General features: G+C 38.6%; 1 protein-coding gene and 1 long non-coding RNA gene across 4 annotated transcripts; one reads left to right on the top strand and one right to left on the bottom strand.

Moving 5' to 3' along the window:
• Nucleotides 1-342: 342 nt before the first annotated feature.
• nr2f2 (nuclear receptor subfamily 2, group F, member 2) lies at nt 343-8,263 on the bottom strand. 3 transcript variants are annotated; one of them, XM_053678005.1, is made up of 3 exons: nt 8,173-8,263; nt 2,675-3,202; nt 343-786 (listed from the first exon to the last, which is right to left on the bottom strand). In XM_053678005.1, exons 1-3 carry the CDS (start codon nt 8,210-8,212, stop codon nt 512-514), a joined length of 843 nt encoding a protein of 280 aa, XP_053533980.1. In that variant the 5' UTR covers nt 8,213-8,263; the 3' UTR covers nt 343-511. The 3 variants fall into 3 exon arrangements, with proteins under 3 accessions (XP_053533980.1, XP_017322205.1, XP_017322206.1); XM_017466716.3 differs by lacking the exon at nt 8,173-8,263 and adding an exon at nt 4,268-6,008 and having other exon boundaries at nt 2,675-3,217; XM_017466717.3 differs by lacking the exon at nt 8,173-8,263 and adding an exon at nt 4,268-5,969.
• LOC108264817 (uncharacterized) lies at nt 7,259-18,521 on the top strand. The gene is made up of 3 exons (XR_001812533.3): nt 7,259-7,796; nt 16,193-16,314; nt 17,239-18,521. It is a non-coding gene; the product is annotated as an uncharacterized LOC108264817 (long non-coding RNA).
• The last annotated feature ends 4,864 nt before the right edge of the window (nt 18,522-23,385 follow it).

Consider the following 23,385-nt stretch of genomic DNA (forward strand, 5'->3'; position numbering starts at 1 on the left):
AAAAAAGAAAGAAAAAACCCACCAGCTTCATACTATCACATAAAGAATCACATAGGCCGGTTTGGAACCAGAAAAAAAACAAAAAAACAAACCAAAACAAACAAACAAACAAAATAAAAACAGCGATAGATACATGGATACAGGACATAAGAGCCATTTGGTAAAAAGAAAACGGACTTTTTCATTTCTTCTAAATTTCTCAAATTTTTCGCTTTAAATGCACTTCAGAGTTTCCTTACTCCAGACGGAATATTAAAAATTATTTCTGTTTTTTTGTCCCGTTACTTTTTCGTGCTTTTTTCTTTCTTTTGCTTCAAAAAAGAGAAAAGTACACCCCCCCCCCCCCCCCCCCCCCGCGAGTTACTTTTAATTAAATGTCTCAGATTTGAAGATTCACAGTCATTTATGAAAAACGTCTCTTTTCCGTGAAAGTAAACTCGTGTAACAGCCGGTTTCTTGCACAAAAAGAAGCGCTAACTAGTGGATCCCCATTTCCGATCCTTCCTTTTGCTTATTGGATGGACATATATGGCCAGTTAAAACTACTCCCTGACAGCAACATATCCCGGATGAGGGTTTCAATTGGGGTTTTACCTACCAATCGGACGAAAAATAATTGCTCTATGACCGAAGAGGACACTGTGCGCAGAGAAGGCAGGCGTAGTAATAACTTCCCAAATCGCGTAGGCTGGTTAGGGTACTGGCTCCGCACGTACTCCTCCAGTGCACACTGCGACTTCTCCTGCAAACTTTCGATGTGGGCCACGTCTGACAGACCGCAAGCATCTACAAGTAAAAGAAAAATGAAGGAAAGAAACTGGCATTATGAACTGCAGCCTGCGCCGGCTCCATTGCATGGCATCAATCATAGTCATAGTTACAGTACAAAAATGTCGGGCTGCATATTGTCAGTATGCCAGCGTCATCATCATTCAGCTTTGATATTGCTTTGATATCCTGTGCGTGCATAAAGGGTATCACTGCAGGGGAGAGTCATAAACATACACGCGCGTTCAGGCTATCAAACGACGTCATCTGTCAAATTTAGTCTCGCGCTCATAGTTAGCATATTGCCTACCAGGCAGCATCGCTGAGAAACTCGTATTAGGCTTGAGTCAATACAAATGCGATGTATTATAGTTTAGAGAATGGACAATAGACTGTTGGATTAAATAAATAGATATACTAAGAAGCAAACAAACACTAGGCTACTAAAGATCCCCCGATATCGGTTGTCGGGAAGCGGTATAACAATCTAATGACATTAAAAAAAAGTTTAACTGTAAAATGCATTATCAAAACTGGTATTCCAATGAATGTATACGTGTAATATCCATTGTCTAGGTGTAAGCAAAGGATAATATTTCACTTTCACTGCATGTGGATCCAACCTGGCCTACAGGCACAGTGCTTTCTAAAGTCACTTTGAGACACCACAGTGAACTGAAGCTAATTTCAAACTGAAGTTATAATGTAGCCATAGTGTATGAGTGTTTACTGTAATGTTTATTATTATTTTTTAAATTTTGTTTTTAGCAAACAGAATGCTATTTTAAAATGACTTAATTAAACTATAATGTAGGCCTGGAACCCCCAGTGGCATACTATGACTAAATGCTCAAGTTAATGTTAAATGTTTACAAAGTATTTTGATTTCAAAATATTTTTAAACTCAGTTCTTCATGAAATACTTAAGGACATATTCGCTAAGTTTTTCAGAACTGTGCAACCACTCGTGTAACGTTTATAATGCACAAATAAAGAAAGGAAGTGAGGGTCATGACCCAGCTCTGGAACGAGTCCAGCATGTCTCGGATCCCTAGATCACCACTAACAGAAATAAGGAAAAAATGTGAGTCATTTTACGGCATGAAATGAAATTTGTCTCTTTCTCGCCCGACGCGACGCAACACAATTGAACTAATCCTGCCGCATGCGTTTATCACAAAGTGGCGTAATATATCAATTCGAGAGATCAAACTCACACAGGACAGTTGTGCTCAAATGTGTGTAAATATAGCATTAGGCCTTTCTTCCTCTTCCTAACAAGCTGCTCATCTTCCCTCCCCCACCAAGCGTGACATCATTAATAACTGTCATTCCAAATAACTATAAATAATCGATTGAACCCAAAGCCTAAATCATATAAATAGTAAATATTTAAAAGAGCAAAACTACTACAAGAGTAAAGCTACCACAACATTAGGGTATATGTTCTCATAGTATACCGCACTTTAATCTAATGGCAGTATATGAAATCGCTTATTTTATGTAATTCAGAAAGCACGTGCTGTTAGTGATACAAAATGTGTTCATTCTTGCACAACGCACTTAAAAAAAATTCCATCCCAATGTATGCTCTGAAGACCAAGGACTAACTCACAGTATCTAAACATAATTATAATTTTATTTTCTGATAAGTTAGTGCAACTGCCATATTGCCTTTTTACTGAGTGTTTTATGAAATTTACAAACACATTAATAATTTCAATAAATAATTAAATCCTTAACGTGTAAGCTACCTGAGATCTAGCTTAGTGAAGTGGTTTGGTGACCACATGAAGTGCTAAAATAATAATAATATTAATACTACTACTACTACTACTACTACTACTACTAATAATAATAATATCTACGCACTGACTATTTTTATTTTGTTAAACTTGGAACTTACCCGTGGTGAATAACACGATGGCTTTTAGGCAGCTGTATTCGGCCGAGTCGACATGTAATGCTTTGAGCTTTTCAACTTGCTCCTGGAAGATCCTAATGTGGTCCATAAAGGCGACCACTCTGTCCGCAGACATGGGGGAGGCATGGAGGCCTGCGGCGGCTAGAAGAGGAGCTACATGCAATGGCATGGAGCACTGGGCCGCGTTGAGGACGAACAACTCGCTCCAGGTGAGCCTGAGCAGAGCCACCTGGTCTGTGATCTGCAGGTCGGGGAAGAAGGGAATATTCCTGGCCCACTCCACGGCGCTGAACAGCATGCGCGCTGCCAGTTCGCAAATGTTCTCGATGCCCATGATGTTGTTGGGCTGCATACACTGACTGCCATAACGCGACGTGGGGTAGGGCTCTGCTCGCAGCAGCAGAGAGATATATCCCGATAGGTAGGAGTGGCAGTGCAGCGGGTCCCCGTTCGTCAAGGCGAACTGGCCGTGGTGCGGCTGCGTTGGTGGCATCCTGCCCCTCTGGACCGCTGAAAAAAGAGAAACTACAGATATTGATGTTTGAAATTCTACACATCAGCGCCTGACATGGTATGACCTCGCGTTTCTGTTCCTGATGTTTGGGTGTGCGTGTAATTAAGCATCTCAAAAGGTCCTAATGACAAAAAGTTATACTACAATGAAACATGCTTGTATTTGCATTAATAACGGCATTGCTCAGTCACACAATTCATATTTTAAAACATAATTGCGTTGCTTAACTTTAAAGAAACAGTATATCTTCTATATAATTGACAAAGTTAAAGCCAAAGTCTCCAACAATAAAAACTGCATCATCGTTCATTCATTCATTCATGCATTAATTTATTAATTCATTCATAAATCATGACATCAAATTACGTATAAATATCGGAAATACTGCAATGTTATCAGCAAATACGTGTTTGATATTTTAAAATATAACAACACAAGACTCTTGGAAAATTAAATAAAGAAAGGTACGGATGCGAGTCCATAACCTACTCAGCTAGCGCAACACTCAGTTCTAAAGCTGAACTGGACTGCTAGGGGAAGCACAAGCATATCAGACGCGATTTTAAAACACATTTATTTTCTGGCTCATGTAGGCGGCCTGCGGTCGATCTTGACACCATAGCCTAATGTGTGTGTGTGTGTGTGTGTGTGTGTGTGTGTGTGTGTGTGTGTGTGTGTGAGTGTGTGTGTGTGTGTGTGTGTGTGTGTGTGTGTGTGTTTGATTGTAATGCTGTCTGTCGGATTTTCATAAGCGTGCAGTATATACTGCAGAGGTGTTATTCAAAATCCAGATGCATGCAACTGTTTGATTGGTAAACAAAAGAAAACCCGGAGTAGGATTACATGGGCTATAGCCTATGTAAAATACGATTAACGCGTGGAATATTATTTATTTGAGCAGTAGTAGCGCCGTGTGGAGCATTAACGAAGGAGGTTTCCTTTGCATGCATTCGGGTTGCCTGTGGAAGTCGGAGGCATAATATGGGAGAGAGAACGTAGCACACACTGGGCCACGGCACACAAAAAACCGACAAGAGAATCGAGAAAGAAAATCTTAATACCTTCCCGTCTCATGCCAACTTTGAGGCATTTTTTGAGGCGACAGTACTGACACTGATTGCGGTGGTGCTGGTCGATGGGACAATTCCGGTTGGCGCGGCACGTGTATGTGAGATTGCGCCGCACGCTGCGCTTGAAGAAGCTCTTGCAGCCCTCGCATGTGAACTGGCCGTAGTGCTTGCCGCTCGACTTGTCGCCACACACAACGCACTCGATGTGCTGCTGCTGCTGCTTGTCCGACTGACTCTGCGACGTCTGGTTTGTTGGAGTGGACTGCGCGTTGCTATTCGGCGCTCCTTGAACAGGAGTCTGCGGGGTCGGAGGCGCGACCTGCGAGGCCGTGAGGTTCAGCTGGCCCGGCTGAGGGGTCGCAAGGTTTAGTCCGCCTTGGGCTTGCGATGAGAGGGCGCCCTGTGTCTCGGCCACATCGTCCTGGGAGCCTCTCCACACTACCATTGCCATATCTAATCAGTCAGCAACTTTGTGTCGTCCGTTTTGTTTTGTTTTTTGATTTGTTTTTTTGTCTTGTTTGGTTGTTGGCGTGTCGTGGTGCCCCTGGTTCGAAAGCAACGTTGGTTTGTTGATTGGGCGAACAAACAATGCAGTCTGTGCTTTTATCCCACTGAAACTCGCGCGCCGATGACGAAGCGTAGCCCGCTTTTGGGACTTGACAAGGGTTAGAACTGACAACAAGACGAGCCGAATCGCAGTCCTGCTCTTAGAGGCCACGTCCAGGGGCGCCTGCAGTCATCCATCCAGGAAAGTCGTGGAAGAAAAAAAAAAATAAAAGTGGAAAATAAATACGACGACCAAACAAGAGCAAGAGTCTGCTACAGAGACGGGGCCAGTATAACTTAGCGACGCTCAGACTCGCGGGAAATAGAAGAGCTCGTATAGATTACAGAAACTGTTGAGCGACACACCAAGTTCCAGTCTTGAAGTGTTGTAGAAAAACCGACAACTGGACCAAAATATCGCCGCTTCTTCCTTTTTTTTCTTCCAGATGAGGTAGCACTAGCCGCCGCCGCGCGCAAAACCAAGCCTGCGTGCTCGAGTGAAATATGAAGTCAACTCTCTAGGCAAGCGGCAACGATAAGGAAACAAAAAAGAGAGCACAACCTACTGAGCTTCCTTTGCGTGTAGCAGAAATAATAAGAGAAGTGAACGGAGAATCAAAGTGATCAAATATGATGAAAAGGGGGAGGTTAGGAAGTGATTGCGATTTGGAGGCGCTGGGCTGGCAGAATGCTTTCTCTCTGATCAGCTCACCGAGCTCTCTATATAGTGAACTTTGACACGACTGCTGCAACTTAGCACACGTTACCATGGAGATGGTTTGCCATATATGGAAAGTGACTGTGTTTGACTGGTCAGAGCTCACGGACCGCCCCCTTGAACCCGATTGGCTAGTCGGCACTTGTGCTACTTGGTGCTTTGCCAAAGCAAGGAAAAGGGTCGAGGAACGACACGGTCCTAAAGAGAGCCCGATCCAATGCAACACAATAAAGCACTCATTTCTTTATCATTAATGTAGAATAAATAGAAAGATTGCGATAACGACAACGTTCCACACTTATTCTCTCAGGGGGTTTCTGAGATTTTCACTTTTTAATTTACTATGTAAATGGTTGGCGGAAACATGTGGCCAATTGACTAACCATCTAAACATAACACTGCACGAAAATAAATACTGGTAATAGCGCTTTTAATAAAATATGAACCACACTGTATAATAAATCCTTTTGGATTATATTCCACTACTAAAGGATAGCGAAAAGTGCAAAAATTTCAATTAGTTCCACTAGGCATCATTCGGTGTTAGTCTAGTTTACTCCTATATAAAGTAAAGCAACATTGTTTATTTATTTATGTAGGCCTATTTTTTTTATTTATGTATTATTATTATTATTATATTCACTAATTATACATCTATAAAATATTTAAAACATATTACGTTATTAAGAATACGGATGGGATACGTGTGCAATTTACGTATTGCTTAAAACGGTTCCGTGATCAATACTAGTGAGACAAAAATGATGCCTAAAATAGAATATATTAAATTCGCTTTACATTACACCACGTGCGCTGTACCATACTAACTGCTCATCCACAACAAAAATTTATTTAATCTTATTTCAACTCCATAAGATATGCATAATCTTTATTTATCGAATACGCCTGTGCATGACATATTTCTCGAATGCACATAGCCTACACATAATTGCCTTTAGGACCAATTTAGAAGTTTTAAATTGTAAGATTTCCCTGGCCGCTTTGTTAGACACAGAGCGTTCATATGCAACTTATATATTAAATGTATTTATTAGATTATGAAACATAAACATGATATTTTCACATGGGCGACAACAACAACAACAACAACAACAACAACAACAACAACAACAATAATAATAATAATAATAATAATAATAATAATAATAATAATTATTATTATTATTATTATTATTATTATTATTGATGTTGTGTAGCAACAACCCAAAGTCTTAAAAAAAAAACTATAGTAGGCGTGGTGTCTTTAAATTATCATCTTGGTGTCGTTCAGTTTCGTGGACTAATAGTTACTCAGCTTCAAATATCCTATATGGTTGATTTAAATAATAATAAAAAAATGTCACCGACGCCCCCTCCCGCCAGCTCTCAACCACATCACAACTGTAAAATATATAGGCCTTACAGAGAATATATAAATAAATATATAGGCATCAGGATAGTGTTCGCCTTGGGCCTTGGAATCACAGCAACATCTTGTTTATTTATTTTTTACTATAATCTATCCCACATAATAAAAGTAATAATAAAAGCATAATTTTAAGCTGAATCACTATACTGCGTTGATGAACTTTAGGAATAGTTTGTCCTCGTTAAGTGGAATCGTGATAGCCTACCTCAGCTGCTGATTAAACGTGGATGTGAATCGTGTCTTGTGTGAACGATGAAGATGAGTGTCTCCCATTTGGCTACTCAAGTTGTATGTGTCATATCAACTTCTAAAAAGCCCCTCGTGTTTGAAGGTTACTTTGTGCATCTCCAGGGGCTGTCAGCCATGGGTCCACTGCAAAATTTACAGCTCTAAATCAAAGCATATGCCGCCAATAAGGAAGAAACTCTGAAAACAGGGTGTATGATAGTATCTGGGTGCCCCCTAGCGTATGGATAATTTCTACCTCAAAATACTCTCTTTAACGTGCAGGAGCCATCTTAAATAGAAAACGGGGTCTCCGGCTGTTCGTCTCTCGCTAACGCCAAAAGCGACGTGCGCTCATTTTTAATCTGATTATAGCTTTTGAGACTCGTTTCTAATTGAAACGGACATGGCACAGCTATGGGTGTGCGTACACATTTTTTATTCGTGCATGTTGCAGAAGAAGCGGAATGTTCTTTGCGTATTTTGCAGTCAGATGTTTTTAAAAAGTGAGCTCTGTACTCTGCGAGCCAGAAGTCTTACGCAAAACGGACACGTAGGAAAAAACAACGATACGTTTTGGAATTTACTGAAAGCCATTTTTGGTGAGTGTGGTTATTATATACTATGATGAACAGCGAATGCATGCTCTAGTTGTTTTCTTTTCATATCCAGGAGAATGCTAAAATAAGAATACTTTCTGCGCCAGGTGAACCACACAACAATTTTAATTAAAAATAATCGCGAGAACCGACATAATAATAAAACATTTTGTTACCAAACTGCTAATTTAACATTTCGCGACACAATATACACCACAAATATGGCTCGTAATGTAGCCTATCGCTTTACTTTTTCATATAATTACTAATTACTGCTAGACTATTTAGGATCAGACGACAAATCGGTTCCTGTACGTGACAGATAAGCTATATGCAGAACCAGAGAGCGTTATAAACATGCATAGCCTCTGAAACATACCAAAAGAATATGATGTCGATTCGTCCTCCTCGTAGTGCATCCTCTCCTAGAGAAAATGAAGTTAGTCTCCTCTCTTTCTTTGTATTTTAACGATGTATTTGATGGGGCAGACAGGTTTCCCTTCCCCACAGACGGAGTAGTGCACGAGAAAAACAGGTTCCTCGGTTTATTGAAATGATTAAAAAGGTTTAGGGAGTAAAAGAAGTAGAAAAAAATAATTGGGAGAGCGTCAAACAAAATAAACTTTTCTACGACGCTTCAACTTTGTAAGCCTGTTATTTTGTACACAGCTACTAATGGGGTTGTCTTTATAGGCAGAGATGTCGAAAGTGTTTTGAAAAACGTGACAAGATGGTCCTTTGCGTGTTTTTCTGTTGTACAGAAGGTAGAACGCCACTTACTTTGTGTAGGCTGAGAGGGGGAGACAGTGAGAGGGAGGGGAAGACGCAGCCAGGAGAGACACATGTCTGTTTATGGGGACATTCTCACTATATCCATGGCCAAGTTCAACGAGACCAGACTAAACTTTAAACCAAGCCACTTATTATTAGTTCTAACGTAAACGACAACGATGTGGTAATTGTTATGGCACGTTAATGTAGTTTACCTTAACAATTAGGCTATTTAATCTGTTTAAATAAGAAAAACTGTAGCGCGTTTATCTGTAATGTTAACACAGATCTTTGCAGCTCTTCTGAAGGCCTCCAAAATGTGATTTTCGGGGCACATTGGTAGATAAGGAAGCCGCATTCCCATTCGTGTGACTTAAGCGTGTAAACCTCACCTCGTAAGCGGTGATCTTCACCCACAGAGAGCACTCCCCCTGTAAACCGGTATCGATTAGGACGGGACACAACTACGGTGTCACACTAAATATTTACTGATCACACACACAAATACTGGGGGTCTGTAACGATTTGTCGCAGAGCACCGGGATGTCAGTACCTTTATGAGTGTGTGTGTGTGTGTGTGTGTGTGTGTGAGTGAGAGAGAGAGAGAGAGAGAGAGAGAGAGAGAGGCGTAGAAAACTCGCCCTGGTCGGAGTGACCAGAGTAAAAGGCGATCGATAAGTATTGAAGAAGACTTTTAATCGCTCTCTCGAGGAAAGTGAGCAATAGAAAAACAAATGTAGTCTAAGTTATTTACAGAACAGTCTACCTATTTTTATTGCGAACAAACCAAATCGAATTAACACATCCATTATTTATGCATGTGTTTAGAAATCTTATTTCTAACAACGCCGTGATTATTGCAGTTATGCATGTCTTCTTCAGCCTTTTATAGCCAATCACTTTTCCTGAAATTGGCACTACCTATTTAAAACTACTGCTAATATGTTAAACGTGTTTCCAGTCTCTGAGGAGCTTGATGGCTTCTGCGAGGGCGTATAATACTTTACTTACACCACCCTCTCACCCTAAGGCAACGTGTAAAGTTTACCTTCATCTTATCTTTCTGATCCACCAAGTACCTTCGACTGGAAGATAGAGGGATTGTGACCTGCGGGTCAGCGAAATCCCAACCTAATTAACTCTGCACGGAGCGAAGGTTAACCAAGCTAATCTAAATTAAAAGGCTGATTTAGATGATGGGAAGTCACAAAAAAAGAAGAATTACAGCCTGGCTGCTGAAATGGTGTGTGCACTCCCTGATCCGTAGATATAGCCACCTAAATATTACTAGTATCCTCAGATCTAACTATTAATGTGTAGCAGGCTTTAATCAAACCACTTATTATTAGTTCTAAACTAAACGACACCGATGTGATAATTGTTATTATTTTTAATGTAGTTACCCTTAATAATGTATTAGATAATTATTTAATCTGTTTAAATAAATAAATAAGTAAACATCCAAAACTGTAGCGCGTTTGTCTGTAATGTTAACAGAGATCTTTGCAGCTCTATGATAACCTGTGCAGCTAAATATGTTAAGGGAACATCCCATTTTAGTGTGGTACAGTTGTTTATCAAATTATTCTATTTAGTAGCACATTTGAAAGAATGTTTCCATTGTGCTCAGTAAGCAGCATGTAGCCTACATTTCAAATTTGATGCAATGAGTAAGTCAAAACAATTCCATTGACAATTGAGGTTCATATTATCTGCAAAATATAGTCATAAATATCTCATAGTATCTCACAAATCACAAATGTGCAGTTTTAATAATAATTAAGAATGATCACGATAGAGCTGACTTCATTTAATTTCTTTTGTACAGCTTTGATTGTTTATTTAAAAATAATCCAGTGTTGTAAACAGCACTGCACTATAAATAATTCTATATATCATAGACCTACTTGTAACTGTAGTGCATACTTTAAAACTACCTGAATGTAATAAGTAAAAAAAAAAAAAAAAAGTTGAGAATCTTACACTTAGCCATAGATGTATCTTGGTTCAATTCAGAATAGTTTTTTTTTTTTTTTTTAAATGTGAACTTTGTGGAATATTAAAACATAAACCTCTTTATAGCCATACCAGATTTCATTTTGTGTAATTATTTAAAAGTCTCATGTTGTAATTTGTTTAACATCACTTTATTTTTCAGTTGCCTGGGGAATTCTAAAGGACTATATGCTATACTATACTAGTATGGTTACAGTATGTAAGACACCACCCTAATGTATTCATAGGCATGGGACTTTATGAGAGTTTGAAAAGTTAGTTTTTTTTCAAAATGCAGAATTGAGGTATTTGATGATATTGCATTGGTGGCTACTAGAAACAATATAAGGCAAATATTTGAAATTATGAGCCCAGTAATGTGACATTTCATATATTAGTCATACATGAATTATTGTGTTGAATTCTACTTCTTCTTCCTCTGATTATTATCAATTATATTACTATTTGGTACACTTAAGAAGAGCAGGATTTATTATAAACTGTGCACATTTGATGTTTTTAATTGTGCAATAAATACAAGATTAAGTCTACAGTAGTTTACATTTGTAACAGATTTATTATCATCATGCTAATATGTTAAGTCAGATACAATGTCATTTTCCACTGCCTGAAAATGAATTCAAGAATCGCATTTGATGAACTAAAGAGTAATACATATCATTTTGCAGCAGAGATTTCAAGTCATTTAACTACTTTGTATGTGTCAGTTTTTGTAGAAACTGTAGATAAAGTCAAGTATACTTTCCCAAGAAATGTACAGTTTACTTAACATTGTAATCCACACTGTCATGCATAGTCTCTAATGATCTATATCATTGTATGTTATTGTATTCAATTAACATTCTGAATTGTGTTTTGCTTTATCTGTAGTTGTACAAATTATGTATAATAGAGAGTAGTATTATATTTTTGTATCTCACAGTTAGCAGTGGTTGCAGCTCTACCTGAAGTGTATATATAGTGTACATATGCTTAATCTATAGTGAAATAATTGTAAAATAAACATTATGTAAAACACAGCACCTGTTATTTTTATTTATTAAACTGTTCAGTATATTGTAAGTAATTGTTTAGATTAAAATCATTATTCTAAGCACTTTACTGCATGCTGTTATGTGTATAACATCTTAAAAATGCCTGCACTAATGCGCAAGAGTATTTTACATTAGTCTTGTTTATGAATGGCAAATTTCTAGTAATTGAACCACTATTTGCTCATCCTGAATGGGACTGGAATGAACAAGTCTGTTGTATACTTACACACTATGACAAGCTACTTGGTGGTGAATTACCACCTGTGCTTATTCATCTACTGCATGGCATACTCAAAAGAAAAGGGTAATGTATAAAGAATATTCATTACAACTGAAAATAAACACACACACACACACACACACACACACACACACACACACACACACACACACACACACACACCATGTGCAATGGAATTTGAAAATGACATGAGACAACACTGATTGTAGTACTCTCTGCCTCATAGTGCAAAGCTCAGATTAATCTTTTCTATATACCTAATGAAAATGTCACATCATAAACATGTCATTTATCTATTGACAATTGATGTATTAAATATTGTATTGCTATTTATGTACTGAGCTTGTGTTCCTGCATTATAGCATCTCAATCAAGTGTACTTTGAAAGTATTATTTTTATTATTACCGCTAAGCTTTTGCATTTGTTTGCATTTTAAGAGATCAAAAGAAATTGATACTATTTATTTATGAATTGTGGGCTACCAGGAACAGTTAAGCTGTAGATATGGATGCCTTATTGAACCATGTCTAAGCTTAGGGAGTCCATTAATGCATTTATTAGATGTGCATATGTCAGGGATCAGTATGAAGGAGGTGGAAAGACTGCTGCAGATGCTGATGAAGATTCAGTGAAGATACTAAGCATATTAACTATATATATGATGAGAATGACAGTACAGGGAATTATAGGTATTCAGTAATTTGTAAACAGGGGAAATGATTTTTGTATAGGTAGGTTTGATTCTATTGCACTACTGCATTGTCTTGTTCACCTCTAAATAGAAATTAGTATATTAGCAAACACTATTTAGGCTAATTGATCTAATTAATTGCAGTTTCCAGTACTGCATTATGACTGTCAAAATAGATTTGAATGTGAAAATATATCATGCTTATGAGAAATAAATAAAATAGTTATTTATCTTGTGTAGTCGTGTAGTCATCCATCAGTTGTGTATTTTGTTGCGAGTTTTTAAATGCGTATGGTTTAATGTCAACTGCACAGCAATAAATCGTGGACACAACACTGTGTATTATTCATTAACAAATATTAATGTATAACATGCCAGGGACAAACTGTGACAGATTATCTGACTTAATGTCACATTGATGTTTAGTAATTTTTTTATTGTATATATTTCACTATACTGTAATATACAAGGAAGCAAAACATTTTCATCCAAAGAAATTAAAAAATGGTTGATCAAACAAAAGCATGATGTACATATCAGTAGTACTGATTCTAAACAGTGCTGCATACTGATTCTGTCACATTAACAGCAGTTAAATAAATGTGTGCACTGTATACTCATTTGTGATCTTTTGTTCTACTCTTTATAAAATTGTACAAAATACCGCACATAAATCTTCTCTGTCTAATAAAATGTTGAGGATATCAACACAAGATACTGCACCACTCCCATTTTATATAATAAAAAAGAACCATTGTATGCGATAATGCAAAGGGTTTCTCCCGTCAGTCTCCTCTTCAGGAGGTGAAATGCACGCTCAATCGAGTAAAGGTTTAATGATTGACTTGACCAGTCTAAAACTTTCCACTTTTTCCTCTTTGTTGTGTTGGCAGTGTATTTAGGGTCACTGTCTTGCTGCATGATGAAGTTCCTCCCATTAGATTGGATGCATATCTCTGTTGGCATAGTCAAATTGGCAGACACACAAAACACAATGTTTGTGTAGACTTCTGAATTAATTCTGCTGCTACCATCCTGAGTTAAATCATCAATAAAGATTAGTGAGCCCATTTCAGAAGCAGCCATGCAAGCCCAAGCCTTGACACTACCTCCACGTGCTTCACCGATGAGCTCATATATTTTGGATCATGAGCAGATCCTTTCTTTTTCTACACACTGGCCTTTCTATCACTTTGGGAGAGGTTAATCTTAATTCCTGAACTTTTGTGGCTCATCTCTGTATTTCTTTGCACATTCCAACATTGGCTACTGATTCTTACTGCTGATGAATGGTTTGCATCTTGTGGTATGGCCCCTATATTTCTGCTCTCAAAGTGTTCTTCAAACAGTGGATTGTAATACCTTCACCCTTAATCTGTGGAAGTTGTTGGTAATGTCACTGACTGTGGTTTTTGGGTTTTTCTTTACAGCTCTCACAAAGTTTCTGTCATGAAATGCTGTTGTTTTCCTTGGCCAACTCATTCAATGTCCACCAGTGGTTTAATTCTTTTTCAGGACATTACAAATTGTTATATTGACTATGCCCAATGCTTGTGCAATAGCTCTGATAAATTTTCCAACCTTTCTCAGGTTCAGTATGGCTTACTTTTCTCATATAGACAGCTCATTGGTCTTAATTTCATGTTTAAACAATCAATCTAATAGGCCACACCTGGGCAACAAGAAACACTTGTCATGCTCCAATATTTTTGATCACAAAAAATGTGTAGGTTTAAACAAAAGTTGCCATGTTCTAAGTTAACACATCTGGATGTAAATATCACAAAATGAAAGCTGAAATTCCTATCTATCATCTGAAATTCATCTTTTGATTTCAAACCCATATGTGTTCACTGTATAGCAAAAACAAAATAGTTGGTCTTGCCATACAATACTTTTGGAGGGGAAACAACGTTCCTCCAGGACCATGGTGCTACATAAAACAATACACTAACCACATGTGATGACACAAAACTAAAAAAGACCTACACATTCTACATAAAGTGGATGTGTACATGTGTGCAAACAACATAAGACAGTACAGTAACTACTAAAACAGGACAGTGGGCACAGTAAGTGACAGTGTAGTGCTGACTAGTACACGGTTCTAGCATGGAAGTGACCAAAGTAACAGGTAGTACAAAAAGATGAACAATATAATAAATAAACAAATAAATAAATGCTGTGAATATAAATCTAACATACTATGCCATAGTATTCAGCAGATTAGCTTATACCATATCTGGACATAGCAGTTATTTAATTTTTGATGATTGGATTACAGTTATTAGGACATGCAAACATTTTTAAAAGTAATCAAAAGGTAATCCAAAAGTTTTGGCAGGAGAGAAATTCAGATATAGAGTGGCCTTAACTGGAAGCAGCTACTGAGGACTTCTTGGAGCTTTGGGAAAAAGCTGGGTTTGTCCCTGCCACAGGACATTTCTTAGGGCTCACATGGAGGTGCAAAGACACACACACGCACACACATAATCTTGATTAAAAAAACAATTGTAGTGTCACTAGAGTCCCCTATCATGCAGTGGTACACACAAGTTTCTTATTTCTTACAGGCAGTGGTAACAAAAGTTAAAATTATAAATATTATTACTTAAGCTCAATACACCTGCGTGAAGTGTGTAGCCCACCCTGTGTTTCACAGTGTGTGGTAAACACTGTTGTTTCATTGATTATTGGTTAAAACAACAACAACAACAACAACAACAAAAAGTATAAAAACTAGGTATAGAAAGAATAAACACACTGCTTGCATGTGACAGACATTAAAATGGTAGGTTAACAACAACAGCAACACAACCAACAATAATAATAGTAATAATAATAGTTATTATTATTAATATTATTATTATTATTATTATTATTATTATTATTATTATTATTATTAGTAGTAGTAGTAGTAGTAGTAGTAGTTGTAGTTCTTAATCGTCCATCTTCATCCTCAAATTTGGATATGCCTACTTTGACCACTTTGATCAGAATATTTGTAGACTTCAGTCTCCTACTACCTTTTACAAGTGCAACTCGTCAAGAAGTCTGTATACTTGTATAGTTCTGCACAAATGTTTATAATTCAAAAGCACAACCAATAATAGGATTTGCTTTTCTTCCATTGAGAGCACACTGAAGAAGGGGACAAAGCACAACATAGCGCAATACACAAAAAAGTGCACTCTAAAAAATGCTGGGTTATTTTTTCTACCCAAACGCTGGATTCAGACTTTTGGGTAATTTAATTGGGTTATTTCCTCAGTCTTGGGTAGTTTTGGGGTAGTTTTGTGTAACTCAACTGCTGGGTTAGTGGCTGGGTCATTTTCAATGATAGTTGAATCAATGCATCCCTCCCCCACCCTGACATATCAGCCCAGCTACTTGGGTCAAATCAACTCAGCACAGACTGTTTGACTTCACCTTAGGTGGAGGTTGTGGATTTCACATGGACAGACTGTTAGAGTTATTTGGAGAAACACACTCAGAAAGGATGTGTTAATATCGTACACACGTTTTGTGTTACTACTATTTGAACACGTTGTGTTAATTATCTGATAAATGTGTTAAAAAAGAAAAAACAATTCACATAAGTGACCAACACAACATGTGTTTAATTATTGTCCAATCCCGTTGCAGACTGCGGTGCTGATGTCAGCATTCAACTATGAACTCACCTCAAAGTGAATGTTCATTGCTTTGACCTTTTCATTGTGACAGTGGAGTCTGAGTCCTGAGGTGAGGAATCCAAATGACCACCGGTAAGTTACCGTTCATCACTATTTAGCGTTAATGCTGCTGAAAATGCCTGGACAAGTTTGTGATATTTAGGCAGGCAGTTCTCAAAAATTTATTAATTGGAAAACAGTAACTCAGCGAGTGATGATTAAATTTACCTATCATGACAGCTTCAAAGGTGAATAACATGTACTTCTTCCTCAGTGTTGGCATTACACTGCTAGTTTCATGTGTTTATATTGGCTGTGGAATATGGACTGAGGTTATTCTATAATTCTCTGGGTCTGCATCTTATCTGAGGCTCCAAGTTAGTGTTAGCTAGCTGGATGCTGTCACCAATGCTGTGACCAGTAGGAATGAGTGATGCTAACATAGATACTCACTTGAGTTGATAACATTACTTTAGCATACAGCTTGAGGTAATGTTAGATATTCTCATTACCCTTTTGAATGTTTACAATAACCTAGCATTAGAGCTGTCCACCATGATGTAATATAGAGAGTGGGTTAATGTTACTTACATTTACCAAGTGTTTTGGACAAGGCAAGCTGTAGTAATTAGCATTAGGAGGATGGGTTGGGGCCACGTTTATTCATGTATTCAGCGAATGTTAATACTGGTTAACAGGTGCAGAGAGTCAGTGGCTAATGGAACTTCACAAGGTTAATGTGACAAAAAGAGAGGTTGGGGGTTACAGTAGGTTGTAATGCTTTCCACTATCTCTGTAATGTTGGTTGACTTATTTAGGTTGTGCAAAAAAAAATAAAAAAATAAAAATTGGCAGTGAGGTGGTAAAAGCAGAAAAAAAAAATATTCACAAGTCAGCCACATTTCCAAAATTACACAATTTGGGACTCTTTAACGTAATTTTTCAGTTAAAGCCCAATGGAATTTGTCCATATTTTGTAGTTAACAACTAACCAACACTCTTTTTGCTCTTTTACAGTTTTTCAAATGGAAGAGAGTGGGGCTCTTGTCTTCCTAGATGGCAGGGAGATTTGTAAGAAGATGCATCAACTCCAATTCTTACATCTGTTTTGAATGATTTTAATAAATGTCACCTGAATTTCATGCAATTGCTTGTGTACTTTGTGAGCATTTTAGTCGAATTTTAGCATGCAACCAAACTGCATTTTATGATAATTATAGGGAAAAAGTATAAACAACACATCTGTGTTATTTTTTAACACATCTTTGTGTGGAAATGTTTAACATACAGCATGTGTTAAATGTACTAACTGTAAAAATCACTGTACACAGTGATTGTGTTAAAAGAAACACAAAATGTGTTGTCCTTAACTAGACACGCAGGTGTGTTAAAAATTAACATGATTCGTGAAGGTTGGTATCAATATATTTATCCATAAAACCATTACTGTACACTAGAAAAATCAAAAATGTGCAAAAACAGATTAGTGTGCATGTCACTAAATGCACCGCTATCTTTGTTAGCTTTGGCTTACTTTTTTTTATAATGCCCACTGGATCGTAAGTTGGTTACTCAGTTTTTTGATGTTTTAAACATTTCCTTTGATCAAAATCTGACGTTTTCGTCTTAAATATATGACTTATTGAGTCATTTACTTCAAAGTCTATATATAAACACCACTTTAACAGCTCTACCAATACATTTCTGAACACATTCTTGTGTATAAACAAAGGAGATACCATACTGACATATTTATTTATAATGTGACATTTTCAGAGGGTAAAAATAACTCCCAAAATATTAACCGATTTATGAAATAAATTTAACCCAGAGGTTTTGTAAAAATGAAATTATCCTTCAGATTGAAAAACAACCCATTTTCTGGGTTAAAATGAATAACCCAACTTGATGGGTTAGTTTACACAACACAAGTGTGGGCACAACAGAGTGAGGCAGCCTCACAAACTTTAAAAGAGATTTAATGAGTTTTGCATTGTTGTGGTATTTGTAAAATGGCCAAGGAGGCTCAGCAACTCTAAAGACACTTGTGTATTGTCCACAGTAAAACACACATTGTCAAATAAGATTTGGGATCAATTACCCAGACAAATGCCAATGTTTATTTGGGTCTCCAGTGAAGAGAGTCAGACCATGGTGAAGCTGCAGGGCTTCAGTCAAGATGTTTGCTTTGGCACAGATACTCCAGGCTTATTATGTAACAAGTGTGACACACCAAAGATATGTATACAATTGGGTAATGTTTATTATGTTCAATATATATAAAAATATCCCAAAAGAAAATGTGATGCTTTATTGCTGTGTTATTTCTTGTGGACAGTTGACTGCATTGAAACTGCAGTTTTTCATTGAATGAGAATAAGACTCAGATTTTGAAAGTGGACTGTGGCTTTGAAAGTGGAGTTTGGGAGATCGAGGGTGAAAATAGCGATGCCTGCATGCTTCATAATTACTGAAGATTAGATTGCAGTGCAGACCTGTTTCTCCGGTCTCTTCATTCTATCCTGTTTTAACAGGTTTACTCTTATCTGTCAGCCTGGCCTCATGAAAGGGGCGTGCAACAGATTTGTGGGGGCTCGTTCGGGACCAGCTCCTAATACTCCTTGGAACCAATGGAGTGTTATGCTGATGCTGTAATCCTGCAAACAAGCGGATGTCAGTGAGGAAAGTGGCAAGGCTTGGCTGGTGACTGCAAGAACGATGTGAGGGCTTGCAGAAAAGCTATTCATCATGGCTAATCATGTATGCAAGACCCTGGTGTGGAACATCAGGAAGAGTCTACTCAACCTGTCCACTGACAAAAGCACTGATCCAGTACCAGGAAAGGACTCCTCCAAACTTGATGCTGGAGATCAAGAGGGCTGTCTTGAATACATCAATGCTTTCATGTACAGTATTCACTTATTAGAGGCAGAGGACAGAGGTATGAACTGAACTGTTGGTTTTGCAAGAAACTCTAAATACTGTTGAAGAAAACCATTGTGCCGTATCACCTGGTTATAGATGTAATGATGTTGAGAGCAATTTTGATATTGATGTATACACTACACCAATCTTGCATACATACACTTCTACAAAGCACCACCTGTAATGGCAGCTGACATGGGGGAAGTCAAGTGGGTGAATGCAAATCCAGAAACCAATTTGAATGTGACATATACAAGTTGCGAAGAGCTGAGCAGGAGGCTTCTCCAGTATTTTACCCTGCCCACACAACACCCTACACTAACCCAACCTGAAATACAAAACAGTGATACCACTCAGAATAGTTGCAATGCTGAATGCACCCCACACGTAACTGTAGAGAAGGTAGTCTCCCTAAGAGACCTGTCCTGCTTTCAGCATCGTGAATTCAAGAAACAAGGGGACAAATCGGTGACTCCACATCAAACATCACATAAACCAGTGTATGCTGACAGATCAAAGATGGGGTCAAAGAGAATTTAGTGAAGCTGAATTAGTCAGGGGTACCCTACGAATAATCAAACCAGGCAGCTTCAGAAAAATGCTGATGAATAAGGAAGATATGACAGCTGATGAGCTTAAAGGATTCATTCAGTCACACTTAGGGGGAAAAAAACAGCACATAATTATTTCAGGAGCTGATGTGTATGAAGCAAAATGAGAATGAAATGCCTCAGCAGTTCCTGTACAGAGTGACAGGCCTTAAACAGAAAATACTCTTTGGCCAATAGCCAAATACGGATGTGAGGTACAGTCCATCCACCATACAAGTTGTGTTCCTCCATATTGTTTATCCAGGTCTAGGAAACAAACACAAAAATGTCTGAAACAAGCTAAAACCCCTGCTAGCTGACCACTGTATCACAGATGAGGAAATCTTGAGAAATGTGATGAAATTGACCAGTGATGAGAATGAGAGAGTGCGAAACTGTGCTCAGCTCGAAAGTGTAAAAGAAGTAAAAGAGACCCCTTGTCAGAAAACCAGAAATGACCCAATAAAGCAAGTGACGGCTCGTATTGATGCACTTACCAGTATAGTAGATTCCATGATACATTCAACAATGAGACATACCTGTCAAACCTTTCAAAATATATTTGAGGTTAAACTTAACTCTGTCAAATGCAAACACACAAGAGCTCCTTGCATTATGACCCAACCGCCCAGTTACAAAGAAAAGTGTCAACCAGTTCTCCGTCCAATGCCATCCAGAACTAAGAATGAGACCATTGTGAACCTTATAGGGAAGAAAACTCTGGCCCAATGCAACCTCAATGGTCTTTCAGTGAGTGCTCTGCTTGTCACCGGGGCTCAAGTTAGCATGATTGATTAAGCCTGAAAAGATAAACACTTACCCACTGCAGAGGTTAGGCCCCTTATTGAGCTCTTGGGTACAACAGAGGAGTTTGAAATGTATGGAGTAAATGAATATCTAATCCCATTTGAGGGTTGGACCGTTATTATCATTAACTTACATGGGAATGACAACCCTAAACTTTTCATTAATGTTCCTTTTCTAGTGAGTCACATGCCAATTGAGAGACCAATACTTGGATTCAGTGTAGTGAAGGAACTAATAGAGGGTCGACCCGAACACCTAGCGCCCACGCTAATCTCTCTGCTCTCCAGTGCAATAGCAGTATCAAGTGAGCAAGCTCAAAGTTTTGTCAGTTTTGAACTAACCCCCAAGGAGAGCAGACATTTTAGGCAGTTAAGAATAAAATGGGATGGCATTGTCATCCCCGCAGGCAAAATCACATTGGTGAAGTGCAGGGTACCAGCTAATTCGAACCAGTCTGACTCTGTGGCACTGTTTGAGCCAGAGGAGAACAATGTGTAGTTAAAACAGCTTGTTATTGGTGAAGGTCTCCTGGAAGTCCAGTGCCCAGGAGGTCCACCCATTGCTGACCCAATGGTGACATTACTCTACCACGCAACACAGTCCTAGCTTACAACCAGCCAATTGAAACGGTGTTAGAAGCTGAGAGGTTGAAAGATAAAAAGTCCAGTGTGAATATCGAGGCTGTGACCTTGTCGGCAGCAGATGAAAACTCGTCATTGTGGTACTCAACCCGTGAATCTCAGCCATTTCAGTGAAGAGCAGCAGGCAGTGGTCAGGGAAAATCTTAATGAAGATTCTGCATCATTTGCTCATGATGGAAATGATGTTGGCTGTATTCCAAGTTACATGCTTATTCATCAGTGCCCAAGAACATAAAGACTACATTCAATATCTTCTGCTGAAAGGATGGATTGTGAAGTCCAAGTCTCCCTACTCTGCCGCAGTAGGATGGTTCACTGCACCAGTGTGTAGATTACCACCTCCTTAATAAAAAGCCTGTACAAGATAGGCACCCACTTCCAAGGATTCAAGACCTGATTGACACTTAATGTGGATATCAGTGGTTCAGCATCCTCGACCAGGGAAAAGCATACCACCAGGGCTTCAGAGCTGAGGGTTCCTGACATATGACTGCCTTCATCACCCCTTGGGGGACACATGAGTGGGTGAGAATACCCTGTCCAATGCACCTGCGGCATTCCATTGCAGCATGGAGGACATGCTGGATGCTCGCAGAGATGAATGCTGTTCACCCTAACTTGATGACGTGCAGTGTTATGCCCAGGCTTTTGAGAAACATGTAGAAAGCATCCGAAAGGTCCCCCAGACTCTTAGACTCCAAGGTGTCAAGCTCAGGCCTGAGAAGTGTGAACTCTTCCACCACAAAGTTTGATACGTGGGGTGCCTATTGTCAGCCGAAGCAGTACAGGTACGGTGTAACACTGGTGGAGTGGACAAGTGAACACCAGAAAACACCTGAAATGTTGATTGAGATGCTAGTAAAACCCCCAGTATTGGCTTACCCAGACTTCAACCTACCATTTGCGCTTCACACTGATGTGTTAGAAAGAGGCGTTGGGGCCATCCTCTACCAGCATCAGGATGGGAAGTTGAGGGTAATTGGATATGGCTCCAGGACCATTTCTCCAGCTGAAAGAAACTGTCAACTGCATAGTGGCAAGCTGGATTTTCTGACATCGAAGTGGGAGGTATGCGAGAAGTTCAGGGACTTCTTGTTTTTATGCCCCTCACTTTACCGTCTATATGGACAACAATCCCCTCACATATGTCATGAGCACTGAAAAACTGAATGCTGTAGGCCATCATTGGTTAGGAGAATTTTCCGACTTTCATTTCAACATCAAACATCAAACATCGACCTGGGAAAGCGAACACTGACATGGGCACCCTGTCGCACCTTCCTCTTGGCATAGATAAGTATGTCACAGAGTGCACTGAGGATTTGTCACCAAAGGTGGTACGAGCAGCCTGGGATAGAACTCATGCAGCCAGGAAGAAGGATGTGGTGTGGATAGCAGCACACAGCATGTAAAAAAACAACAATTAAACAAAGATAACTGCTGAGGATTATGTGCAGTACAGACCTGTTTCTCCCATCTCTTCATTCTATCCTGTTTTAACAGGTTTACTCTAATCTGTCAGCCTGCCCTCATAAACGGGGCATGCAACACAAGCATTGGTGGCTTTACCGATAATGATGAATCTCACTGAATAACGAACAACTTAAAGAAGGATGTATGATAAGTATGAGCCTGTTTTGCGAGTGTATCCCAAAAGCCTTCATTATCAGAGATTTAAAGAAAGAGTTGTAAGTAATTCTTTGTTGACTCCAGCACAAATTTGGCGAGAACTACAAAGACAAACATATGTTGATAGACAAACATATGATTCATAGTCTGGAGGTAAATTTAATAGATAAATCCATTACTTAAAAAGCATAAACAGACACAGATATTTATAAACAGCAGAGGAGAGATACGAGTGCAATCAACAATTTACAGCAGAAACTATATTTGTCTGGAAGAGCTACCTGGAACATTTTGACACTGACTAGTTACATAAGTTACATTAAATTAACTTGACAAAACCATGCCTGATGCGGTAGTGTGAATAACATTGTTGTCACATAATTTCAGGATCTTGGGTTTGATCCTGAGGTGAGGTGGTTGCATACAGTTGAATTTTACTCCAGGGCTTTGGTTATACATGATCAAATTACTATATATATTAGCTGTACAAAAACAAATTGTGTTAAGGCAAATCAATTCATTCATCTGGACATTCATCAGTTTACACAATCAAGTAAATTGCGTACAAAAAA

Source organism: Ictalurus punctatus, chromosome 4, assembly GCF_001660625.3.
Source record: "Ictalurus punctatus breed USDA103 chromosome 4, Coco_2.0, whole genome shotgun sequence".
NCBI classification, from domain to species: domain Eukaryota; kingdom Metazoa; phylum Chordata; class Actinopteri; order Siluriformes; family Ictaluridae; genus Ictalurus; species Ictalurus punctatus.